This window comes from Dermacentor silvarum, chromosome 1 (genome assembly GCF_013339745.2).
Source record: "Dermacentor silvarum isolate Dsil-2018 chromosome 1, BIME_Dsil_1.4, whole genome shotgun sequence".
In the NCBI taxonomy this organism is placed as follows: Eukaryota; Metazoa; Arthropoda; class Arachnida; order Ixodida; family Ixodidae; genus Dermacentor; species Dermacentor silvarum.
In genome coordinates, this window is record NC_051154.1 from 3,573,150 (window position 1) to 3,586,095 (window position 12,946).

Below are 12,946 nucleotides of genomic sequence, written 5' to 3' on the forward strand. Positions count from 1 at the left end.
AGACAGACGGACGGACGGACGGACGGACGGACGGACGGACCGACCGACCGACCGACCGACCGACCGACCGACCGACAGATTCAAAGTGGCAAATGTTCGCCAAGAGATCATTTAAAAACAGCTGCAGCCCGACAATAATTTGTCTGCGCGCATTGAGAAGTGCAGCAGATGCCAGCTTACGGAACAAGCGGCGGACCTTCTGGTGGCTTCACAAGCTACCGCCTCGGGTAGCAGCGATGCGCTATCCAGCAATTTTAGTAGAGGTCAGTGCTCGCCGCGCGCCCTTTCCTTCTCACTTGATGAAACGGTCTATACGGAACCTCACGGCGACGCCGACGGCGACACCGACGACGACGGTGGCGAAAATTCGCCTGCAGCGTTCATACCCTAGCTTTAACTTGGCTTTTCATTAGCTTTAACTTGGTTCTCTGTTAGCTTTAACTTGGCCTTTTCATTAGCCTTAACTTGGCCTTTCTATTAGCTTGGCTTTTCTAGGTGGCGATGCTGGGGAAACTCTGGATCAGTGCTAAGTCTTTGGAGTCGCTCTCGAGTGGCAGGGCGGCGCTTTTCGCGCCAGTACTCCTCTTTTTCGGGCGTGACGATCTTCTTCGGACGACCCATGCCCTCCGCGCAAACTCACGAGGCAAAGTGTGTCTCCGCGCCTCGGCGACGCGGACCTATATTGGGGGCGAGAAGTTACGGAGTCGCCATCTGTCGGAAGCGCCTCGCTTGCGTAATATGAGGGATAACGCGGCGCGCTCCTCAACTCTAACGCTCGTCCGTAAAACTAAGCGATGCAACTTTTGGAGGACAAACTGCACACGTTAACAGGACTGAATTCCTCCAGCATGCCTGTCCCATATGCTTTCGGTGTTTGTCCAAGGGGTGCCTGTCGATGCTTTGGTGGACACAAGTGCGTCAATTTCCGTTATCCATGCTGATTTATGTTCCAACCTCAGGAAAGTCACGACACCGTACGATGGACCGACGCTAGTTACAGCGCAAGGGGACACTGTTCGGCCTTCCGCTCTTTGTACTACCCGTGTCCTAATCGAAGATATCCTGCACCATATACAATTATATGTGCTGTCCCCGTGCGCTCATCAACTTATTTTAGGGTGGGATTTTCTCTCTCCTGCTTCCGCGGCTTTTAGTTCTGGGCAACTCGTCGTGCATCTTACGGACACCGACTACTTACTTGGGGAAGAAACTTACACGCCGCTGCGCTTGATCGCTGCGGAAGATACTAAACTGCATCCCGGCCGACAGGGAATTGTTACCATTATGTCCAACAATATTGACAATGGTGACGTCTTAGTCTTGCCCTCTTCCCGTTGCATTCATAAAGGCATCGCTTTTGCACCAGGTGTGGTTCGATTTCACAATGGCTCGGCGCTTGTCACCACCACGAACGCTACATCGGAGAAAATTCTCCTTCCGCAAAGCACCACAGTGGCTTGCGCGGCCGACCCAGGGTCTGTTTGCGTCGTGCCCCTTAAACCTATGTCTTCCACAGGCCCTTCTACTTGTGCTACTGCTTCTCCCTCCGCCCTTACTGCAGCCATCAGCAGTGACTTGCCACCTTCACAGATGCAGCAGCTGCTTGCTTTGTTGAGCAAACACGCAAATTCTTTTGAAGTCCATTCGTCGACTCTGGGCCAAACCACAGTTGCAGCGCATCGCATTCATACAGACGAAGCGTCCATAGTGCGCCGATGCCCATACGGCGTGTCCCTAGCCGAGAGGAAAATCACAGAAGAAAATGGCGCGGACATGCTACAACAGCAGGTAATCCGGCCTTCAGCTAGCCCTTGGTCATCTCCTGTTGTTTTGGTCCGAAAAAAAAGACGGTTCCGTGCGCTTTTGCGTCTATTACCAGGCCCTTAATAAGATCACTTGAAAGGACCTATGCGTCGAATTGACGACGCCCTTGATTCGCTACAAGGTGCAGAATATTTTTCAAGCATCGATCTGCGTTCGGCTATTGGCAAATTCCCATGCACGAAGAACAGAGAAAAAGCAGCGTTTGTCCCCCCCCTGATGGACTAAACGAATTCAACGTCATGCCTTTCGGGCTATGCAATGCACCTGCGACTTTTGAGCGCATGATTGACACCATGCTGCGTGGCCTGAAATGGAAAACTTGCCTCTGCTACCTGGATTATATTGTCGTAATTTCATCAACATTTCCTCAGCACCTGCAACGCTTGGATGAAGTTCTGACGTGCCTTGCCGACGCTGGTCTTCAGCTCAACACGAAGAAGTGCCGTTTCGCCAGCAGATCTATTAAAGTCCTGGGGCATGTCGTGAGCAAGGAGGGCATACGTCCTGACCCTGACCAGATTGATACGGTCCTTCGTTTCCCTCGCCCAAAAACGCCTTAAGACTTGCGAAGCTTCCTTGGTTTCGCTTCTTATTTCCGTCGCTTTATACGGAACTTTGCCTCCATCGCTGCGCCACTACACAACCTAGTTGCTTCCGGTGTACCTTTTCTCTGGTCTCAAGAATGTGAAGCAGCCTTTGACATGTTGAAGGGCGCCCTTGTGTCTGAACCTGTGCTTTGCCATACTGATAAGACTGCAGCGACTCTCTTGCACACAGACGCTAGTGGTCGCGGCATCGGTGCCATTTTTCTGCAACGCGACAACTCTTCGCGAGAGAGTCGTTACATACGCCAGCCGCGTACGATCACTGAGCAGGACTGCCCGGCTGTTGTTTGGTCCATACAGAAGTTTCGTCCCTATCTGCACGGTCGTCATTTTATAACTGTTACCGACCACCACGCATTATGCTGGCTCTCCACTCTCAAGAGCTTGACTGGACGCCTGGGTCACTGGATTCTCCGCCTGAAAGAATATGACTTTGACATTATTCATAAATGTGGCAAGAAACACCAAGACGTTGTCGCTCTTTCTCACTGCCCGCTTCCTGCGCACCCACTCGACACCTCGGCAACTGCGTCGCAAAGCAGCTCTTCGGATGTCACTTCTACGCCGGATTCCTCTCTATTCTTAATAGACCACCTTTCTCCGGACGACGATCAAACATTCGCATCTCGCCAACGGGCTGACCAATATTGTCGGCGTATGATAAACCACCTCTCTGATGCTTCTCGCCGCTGATGCTTCTCGCCGCTGACGCTGAGCGACAAGATAACTTGTCGCCGGCGGGGGCCGAACCCGCAACCTCCGCATTACGGGTTCGGCTCCCGCCGGCGACAAGTTATCTTTTCGTCCACTTTCATTTCCATTTTCTTCATTATTTTCTACATTCCAATTTCAACTACACTTAATTTCCCCGATGCTTTCCTTGGCTTCGTTGTCTGTTGGCTTTATGTGGTTATGACTAATAAAATCGAGTCCCTCGGTTCCCATTCTTCTTTCGTGAGTCAGTCGGATGACACATTCATTACACGTCCACAGTGGCTACACAGTCGGGCAGCTTCACTGTGAGGCAAGCCCCGATGGAAGCCGCTGGGCAACGCGTGGTGTGTCACTGTGGCGGCCTCAGACAAGGACAGTCGGACGATTGTGCCAGCAGCTAGTCGGGACCAGTCTGCTTTCTTACTCACCGCGTTGCGTGTTTATATATTGCCTCAGTTGTTATGTGTGTGCCCTGGGGTCCCTGCTATCGTGACGCTGCTTCAGCTTTAAGATTGTGGTGCTTATATTTGCGCCGTATGTCCATGCGTGAGCATAGCCGTCGCTGTGCGCCATTGCACAACGCATGTCGTCTACTTGGTGGAGTTTGATTCGTTACAAGTCCTAAGTTGCGATGTCGGTCGCATCGCGTCTCACGCTGTAGCTAATTTCGAAGGCCCCAATGCTATAAGTAATAGGGTCGCTGATGCCAACAATCTTCCATTCTTTCTACCGTGGTATTCTACTGCTGCTCGCTCAGGTGTTTAATTCCACTGGCCTGGTGAGTTCCGTTCGTGAGTTGTGAGAAGAGGTTTATTGGCGGTGTCCTTCAAGGACGCTGCGAGTTCAAGGAACGGTGAGGCAGCGTGGGGCACCGTCTCCAAAGACACCAGTGACCAGCAGCGCGAGCAGAGCGGGCCGAGCGTTGGCGATGCCGCTGGACGGAGGCGCGTCTGCTTCTTCACAGTTGTAATATATTTTACATCAGCTGACAAATTGGAGCCTTTCTGGGCCCCAGGTCGCGACTCGCAATGGTTACAGCTTTGTGCTAGAAGGATGGCTATAAAGGCACTCTCGTGTGCCCTCGTAGCACAAATATGACTATCAACTCATATCCAAAGCGTCTTTTTGTCCCCGCCTAGAAGACGTTTTGTGAAAGACAGACAGTCAACGCCTTTGTAAACTGTTTTATGTCTACATCTTGCTGAGACGTCTGCAAAAACACCTTATACAGACGGGTGGAAAGCTTCTCGCAAAAAAAAAAAAAAAGAAACGTGTAGAACATGTCTTATACCTTACCTGAAGTTCAACTTCGCACGTGTGGGACTCGCTTCACTTGCGATTGACACCGCGCTAAAACTTCGCCGCTTATTTCTTGAACGGCGTACACGTAATCGGCGTTGCATAATTTCTTGCCTTTACGCAGAATGCCACCCATGGAAAAATCGTCAGCGCTCGGTATTCGCTGCAAGCCGTGGTACAACACAACCGAAAGTGGCGGGTCCATATTGTAAACGTGCTTCCCGAAGCAGACGACCGAGCTTGGTACTACCCACTTTCGGATTGAGGGCGCTTTTTAGCAGCATTTTTGCAGCGACTCCTGGGCAACGCAAGAGCCCCATCGGGCCGCCGCGCCGCGCCCTCTTCGCCTTCCTTCCATTTATCGGCGGCCCTGTCAATAGACGCACGCGGAGCAGCCGAGGAGCGCCGTCGGCCTAGCCTCGTTAGCCTCCCAACAGGGTTTAACTCTAGTCGGGTGCAGCTTCAAGCAGGCTCACCGCGCTAGCCTCGCAGGCGCGCCCAACTCTACTCAGGGGGGAACGCGGCATAAGAGAAGGTCGACTGGCGCAAGAGCAGACAGATAGAGGAGGCTCAGCTAGCCGGGAGGGAGGAGGGGCCGTGCACTCAAAAAGACGACGACGCTCGAGCCAATGCTGATGAAGTTTTTTTTTTTTTTTTCTACACGCGGACACGATCCTCGGGGACTGAGCTCTTAACCGCTTCGCTGTAAAAACTCAGTTGATAGACAGCGCATCGTCCCTCCCACCCGTCGCCTGCGCTTTCTTGCCATCCACTTGACTGCCGTAGAGGTAGCGACATCGCTGGTGTTCTGACGTGCGTGGCTTGATGCACTGTTTCCTTGGTATTTTTTATGTATCTTTGGTGCCAGCATTTTCGAATGCTTATGGCCAGGAAGGTGCTGCTTTATGCCAACAAATGGATTAGCCACACGGACGATCCTTTGGTTCTTAATCTAAGTTCAACCGTTGGATAAAAAAGCAATACACGTCGGTGCGTTCAAATGCTCGGCTATGATACCCCGGAAATTGCGAAAGTTCTCACGTGTGGCCAACGAGAGCAGGCACAGCAGACACCGCAAGGGTGATGTTCCCGATGGCGTACACGATGGATATGTAGAAGATCGTTCTGCAAGGACAAGTTGAGTAGGTGAGACGGCAGCAAATGATGACAACGCACTGACTTACCTAAATTTTCCGAGATAAGAATCAGCTATCATTGCCCCGAGCACCGGGGAAAAATAGCACGCCATGACGAACCCGTGGTACACCGACTTGGCCGTGTGCTCCTCAAACATCAGCACATTTATTAAGAATAAGGTAAGTATAGCTGAAAAGAAAGAAAGACTCTAGTTAAGACATGCGTGCGATTGATGAAACAAACGCAAAGCCGTGCATCTCTGTAGCCCTCTTGCAATTTCGCACTGTTGCCGACACACCCAACGCAGTACATAACTCCTGTGCACGCAAGCAATAAGCCCAGGTATTTTACACACTGCAGTATAAGACGAATAAAAACTGAAGCACGTGTCTCAACTCATCGTGGTACTGCGCCAGAAAATGTTTAGAAGCGTCATGCTCAACAGTGGGAACTCCCATCAGGCACTAGCACTGCACGCAACTAGTGCTTGATGTGAGCACAGCAGTCGTGACGTGGCATCCAAGAAGAGCGCAGCGGCCACCTTGCAGTCTCACTTGCAATGTTCGGGCCTATGACAAAGCGCCTACATGAAGTAGATAAGTTCAGTAAATTTTTAGAAGCGTCATGCTCAACAGTGGGAACTCCCATCAGGCAATAGCACTGTACGCGACTAGTGCTTGATGTGAGCACAGCAGTCGTGACGTGGCAGCCAAGAAGAGCGCAGTGGCCACTTTGCGGTCTCGCTTGCAATGTTCGGGCCTACGACAAATCGCCTACATGCAGTAGATAAGTTCAGTAAATTTTTAGAAGCGTCATGCTCAACAGTGGGAAGTCCCATCAGGCACTAGCACTGCACGCGACTAGTGCTTGATGTGAGCACAGCAGTCGTGACGTGGCAGCCAAGAAGAGCGCAGTGGCCACCTTGCGGTCTTACTTGCAATGTTCGGGCCTACGACAAAGCGCCTACATGCAGTAGATAAGTTCAGTAAATTTTTAGAAGCATCATGCTCAACAGTGGGAACTCCCATCAGGCACTAGCACTGCACGCGACTAGTGCTTGATGTGAGCACAGCAGTCGTGACGTGGCAGCCAAGAAGAGCGCAGTGGCCACCTTGCGGTCTCACTTGCAATGTTCCGGCCTATGACAAAGCGCCTACATGCAGTAGATAAGTTCAGTAAATTTTTAGAAGCGTCATGCTCAACAGTGGGAACTCCCATCAGGCAATAGCACTGCACGCGACTAGTGCTTGATGTGAGCACAGCAGTCGTGACGTGGCATCCAAGAAGAGCGCAGTGGCCACCTTGCGGTCTCACTTGCAATGTTCTGGCCTACGACAAAAGCGCCTACATGCAGTAGATAAGTTTAGTAAATTTTTAGAAGTGTCATGCTCAACAGTGGGAACTCCCATCAGGCAATAGCACTGCACGCGACTATAGCTTGATGTGAGCACAGCAGTCGTGACGTGGCAGCCAAGAAGAGCGCAGTGGCCACCTTGCGGTCTCACTTGCAATGTTCGGGCCTACGACAAAGCGCCTACATGCAGTAGATAAGTTCAGTAAATTTTTAGAAGCGTCATGCTCAACAGTGGGAACTCCCATCAGGCACTAGCACTGCACGCGACTAGTGCTTGATGTGAGCACAGCAGTCGTGACGTGGCAGCCAAGAGCGCAGTGGCCACCTTGCGGTCTCACTTGCAATGTTCGGGCCTATGACAAAGCGCCTACATGCAGTAGATAAGTTCAGTAAATTTTTAGAAGCGTCATGCTCAACAGTGGGAACTCCCATCAGGCACTAGCACTGCACGGGACTAGTGCTTGATGTGAGCACAGCAGTCGTGACGTGGCATCCAAGAAGAGCGCAGTGGCCACCTTGCGGTCTCACTTGCAATGTTTGGGCCTACGACAAAGCGCCTACATGCAGTAGATAAGTTCAGTAGATCACAGAAGCAATCAACAATATTACCTCCAAAATCCAAATCTCAATGGCAGTAAATCTTGCCTTCAGGATTAACTACTTTATTTGGTTTCTTCTATTCCAATGATGCTAACAATGTGCGAAGCGCTTTAGGACCATCGACTCTGCAGAGCGAAGGTAGCAGCTATGTGTTTTTATTGGCATTACATATCGAATCTTACATTCTTATAACACAGCATGCAATATAAGGAAATGTATAACCTTCGTCAGAAAAGCGTCAGGACTGCTTTCTGTTCTTGCTTTTCTCTATAATACTCTTCAATATTTATTCTTCAGTATAAGTTCTTTCTCTCTAATAATCTTCGTCCTAAATTCAGTGAGCTAAACATTCACCAGAACATATGCAGCTAGAATATTATCATCGAACCCAATATCAAACTGCAAACAACAGTTTAATTTCCTGTAACATCTGGCATACCGCCGCTCTTGGGATACCTTCTCCTATCAATATATAATAATGACCTTCCTGTGTGGATCCCTTATATCAGCCGACCTTTCTGTGCACCAAAAGCGTTCCCTTTCATGTGCCTTGCCGAAAATGTATCAATAAATCTCGTTCTGAAAGAAATTGTGTTAATGCGAAAGCATTACATGCCCCAATAGGCGAAAATCCGTCGTAGTCGGCGTGACCGAAATATGGTACCAAAAATGGCCGAAGGCGCAAAGAGTAAATACACGTCAAAAGTGCTTGGATTGACGTCGTTTTTCAAGGATATTCTCGTAAATAAAGTGAATTAATGGCATTGAAAATAAAATTTGGTACATTTCGATCTGGGTTGGAATTGAACCTGCGCCTCTGACTAGAAACGGCTCAAGTTGGTAAGAAATGCTATTCGCATTAACAAAAGAGTTGTCCATGCTCGCGGACAACTTTCTGTGGCAATGAAGGGAAAGCTACGGAGGCAAAGCACGCACAAGTGAGAGCGCTTCTGAAAAGAGTCCCGCGTCTTAACCTACGTTGGTTTAGGCTGGGGAAGAGAAAACAAACAGTTTCTGAGCAACACTTAAATAAGGCAGAACACCACTGAGTGTAAAAGCTTACTTATTTTGCGGCTTTTCCCTTCCGCGTCTGGGCAAACGCGAAACCGTCGCACGTGGAAGCTGCGTCGATTCAGCGTCTGTTCCGAGCAACCAAAAGCCCTGCCAAAGGCTGCCGGACTACTTGGCGCGGTAACACATGCGCAGCATTCCGTAGCTTCCCCTTGATTGCCACAGAAAGCTTCGAACACTACGTATGCCCTCGTGTCGCCATGCCGTGGTAATCGTGGTCGTTACAACTTATAGTGTCGGCATCAGTTCGACCTTCTTGGTCCATCCTGCTCTCAGTCATTCGGTGGCAATTATGGCGCCGTCGTAGCCTTTCCATCGTCGTCACACACTCGACGTGATGCCATCGCGGCTGTTGGCTTAGTCATCCTGTACAGTCAACCCACTGTCGTCACCATTTCAGATCCAATTCCATCGTCTAACATTCGCTATGATACCGTGGTCGTGATACCATCGTCGTCGTTCGTTCATCGTCATTCTAGCCTGTCTGAATAATCCAGCTGAAGCACTAGAATTATGTTATCTGCAGCAGGCGATTTTTTTAAATTTCAGCCAAATTAAAAATAACCACCCCATATAGCAACAGATCAAAGGACAAAAGAACGCAAGCCCATCTGCTCGCACAAAAGCTCGGAAACGGTAGCAGTGAGCAGCATGAAATCATCAAAGCGGAAAGTAGAGCTCGGCACCGCCAATAAACAAAATGCTATCTGTGATGGAGCCAAAAGAACAGAGATGGATAACATTTTGTTAATGAGTGCCGTAGAGCACTCTGCAGTGCAATCTCATGGTGAGAGCCATGAAATGGAGCAGACGGCTGCGGAATCCCAGTTGGAACGCGTCTCGGCGGTCTTGGCTCGACGATGCGTGCCGCTGTTGTCCAGACCCGTGCGAAACGCTGTCGAGTCGGTCTGTCTCAGCTCGACCCGCCTTGTTCAGTAAACGTAGCCATAGTGAGGGCAACATGCCGTCGCTCAAGATAGGACACGAAAGCGCCAGAAGGTGTCGCCCAAATCGTATCGCGGCCGCATAAACCATTCATTTCAACCATATGTTCTCGATAGCGTCGACACTTGGTTGATCATTTAGTGTTTTGTTTGTGGCCGCTTCTGTGAGCGTTCGTCCTCGTCCCATCTCGCGCTTCGCAAAATCCCAGCCAGCAACTGCGTAGTAAACCGTCTACGCCTGAGAGCCTTCCTGAAAGAGCGAGAGCTGCCCGATACTCACTTCGCATGCCATAGTAGGAAAACCGTTCGCAGAACTCGTTGCCGATGATGAAGAAGACAGCCTTGGGGTACGGCCTGGACTCCGGCTCCTGCGAAATCAAAGTGCGTGCAGGTCTCCTTAATAAACGCCCGTGTACTGAGCACGGAAAAATATTTGGCATTGTTGAGCTGCACGCGCTTCCACCGAGTAGGCATTCTACACTTTCACAGAATTCACAGGCTACCTTCATGTGCGTTAGGCGTATAGCCTGCTGCATACCTAAAAAAACTAAACTATCACCAATTTGTAAATGATTCGCCATTGTTTTCATTTGGCGTGGGTCACTCTATGCGGCAAGATATCGCTCCGGTCGCCATGCTGGAAAAAATGCATTTCGAAAAAGCGGCGCTGCACCGTAGTTTCATCGCGGTTCTGGACATTCGCGCAAACAGCGACACGTTATTTTCACATCGAAAATCCCTCGTGCTCCTGATTCCTTCGCGCTAAAATTTCGCTACAATATAGCATTTGTTGGTCCGCATTATTCAAATGACACCACCGTTGCGTGATCGTTCGACCGGAAACCCGCCGTGGTTGCTCAGTGGCTATGGTGTTGGGCTGCTGAGCACGAGGTCGCGGGATCGAATCCCGGCGGCACAATTTCGTTGGGGGCGAAATGAAAAAACGCCCGAGTACTTAGATTTAGGTGCACGTTAAAGAACCCCAGGTGGTCTAAATTATTCTATAGTCCTCCACTACGGCGTGCCTTATAATCAGATCGTGGCTTTGGCTCATAAAACCCCTTAATTTATTTTTTTTTCATCCGGAAAAAATAAAACAAGCCATGCAGAACCACCGCGAAGGTTACGACATCTGTTGTATTGCAGTAAACGCAGCACATTTAATTCATCGCCTTGACTCTGCTGTGGCTGCGCAGTCTACGATACGTTTTACGAACACATGTAGCAGCGAAGCTTCCATGGAAGTCCATTCCAGCAGGCATGCTGGATTATATTGTGGAGCCAGCAGTACGAAACTGCGCAGTGGACGTGACGCATATTTCACAACTTCCTTCAAGCTGACTTGCCAGGAACAGGGGCAGAATTCACTAAGCTAGCTTCCGAAAAAATTTTTGGCGTAACAAAACTGACGTAAATAGCATATTCGCATAGCTAACACTGTTCGTAACATCATCAAGCTTGTAATGAGTGCCGCTGCAAATACAAGCTCTGTAGTCTAAAAAAAAAGGCGTGTACGTAATGACAGCACAGGTTCGAACGTCAGTACTTGCGCCAATAGTAAGGGTAAACCAATTCACAATACCTAAACAGCCGCTGTCGACGTAAGCATAAATTTCTACGATAAGGGTGTAGCAGTCTTACGAACATAATTATGCCTAAAGGCGCCGCTCGAGCTGACGTGGGTAAGCGTTGGAAAGCGCTGTTGCGGCCGATTGTCTAGAGGCGACAACTGATAGCCGAGGATGGCGCGTGCCTCTATCTTTGTGGCACGCTCCGATTGGTCATCTCAACATACACGGAGCAGTTTTAGTGCATAATTGTATTGGGCGTGCGCTGCTGTGGAAGGCAGTAACATTAATGCTGTGCTGCGAACTTGTTTATTGTCTGATAGGCTGTGTTTCTTTATGCGCGTGATAGCCTAACATTTATTAGTTGCCATGACACTCTACTGGGTGGTAGCAAATACAAGTGTAGCGTAAGACTCGGAAAATCGTCAAATGTGTCATTGATATGTTTTGAGCACTTATATCTTTTTTTTTTTTTGTAGTTTGAGCTTTCTTTCGCTCGCAGGGCTGCGGATGACTATTTTTCACGACGCTTTTGAGACTATAATTTTCCATGCGAGATGAAACAACAAAAAACAAACGCCTAAACGTTTCTAATATGTTGCTCATAGTGTCAATTCTGCACTAAGTCGAAGCGACGCAGTGGCCACGGCTTTGCTCATCCTGTGGTGCGAGCGAACGTACGCCTACGACAATCCTGTCGATGACATGGGGCGTCAATACGATGACATAAAAAAAAGAACGGCGAATAAAATCACGTACCACCATCGATAAAGAAATCATGTGCACTGCTCGAAGAAAAGTGATGCTGTGAAATAAAATACACCTCACGAACAGAGCGAGTAATTGTTGCATGAGTCCACACACAGACACACACGGACGCATATATATATATATATATATATATATATATATATATATATATATATATATAGTGTGTGTGGATGAATATAGAAAAGCCGGGATGGATGACATGCATGTCAAGACAGAAATATCCAGAATACACCCGGTTAATCAAATGCATGTCAGGTCATTCATTTCATTAATACTAGGTTATCTTATTAATGACACTGATGTCATAGCATGTCATTCAACTCACTAATGCCATGTCATCTCATTTATGACGTCATAAAACTGCACTGAGTGGAACAATGCTACTTTGGCAGTCACTACGACAGCCTTGCTATGAGCGTGCCGTAGTGTCCGTATACCGGTACCACCAATGGTGCATGCCTATAACAAAAGCTTTGGCGAACACAAAGTTTGGTAACAAAGTTTGGCCAAAAAAAAAAACAGGTGGCTAATAATATTTACGAAAGATAGGTTCGACGTGGACATTATGGTCAAGCTAAACAAGTCAAGAATGAGGCGCATTCTTTCAGAGAAATGGTGGCCGCTAAAAAATTGCCAAATGCATTAAGTGCACCTTCCATGTGACTCCTCGGGTCTCATTGTGTAGTCACCTGTTTATGTCTTGGGTGTGCAAAGAAGCGCGCCTACGTTTTCTTGTCGTCTACGAAGAAGAGGCATGTGCCGAGTCAACGATTGCCAAGTACGCAACTCGCCGAGACCAGTCTCGTGACTTTTCCGCGAGCGTTTCTCGGGCCTATCTGTAGTCAGCATTCCAAGCACGATTCCTCCACGGTTTCGTGTCTCCGCAAACAAGCGGACCTATATCGAATGAAAGCATATGCGACAAAAGCAATTCATGCGACACGGGCACTAAAGGCAAGCTTGCTATAAGAATCACGCCACCACTCACATAGAACGACGGATGAAAAAGGAGTGCACTGTGTGGCACGTTCGTAGTGCATAATTTCAATTGCACAGCGC

The 12,946-nt window shown here is 49.0% G+C and overlaps 1 protein-coding gene across 3 annotated transcripts in view; it reads right to left on the reverse strand.

Moving 5' to 3' along the window:
• Window positions 1-12,946, reverse strand: part of LOC119456152 (solute carrier family 15 member 2-like) — a 322,715-nt gene that overhangs the window by 283,522 nt on the left and 26,247 nt on the right. For all 3 annotated transcript variants that reach the window (XM_049664629.1, XM_049664623.1, XM_037717785.2), the window contains exons 2-4: window positions 9,829-9,916; window positions 5,627-5,768; window positions 5,484-5,567 (exon numbers count right to left, since the gene is read on the reverse strand). In XM_049664629.1, the coding sequence (XP_049520586.1) occupies window positions 5,484-5,567; window positions 5,627-5,768; window positions 9,829-9,916 (314 nt within the window). The remainder of the gene's footprint in view (window positions 1-5,483; window positions 5,568-5,626; window positions 5,769-9,828; window positions 9,917-12,946) is intronic.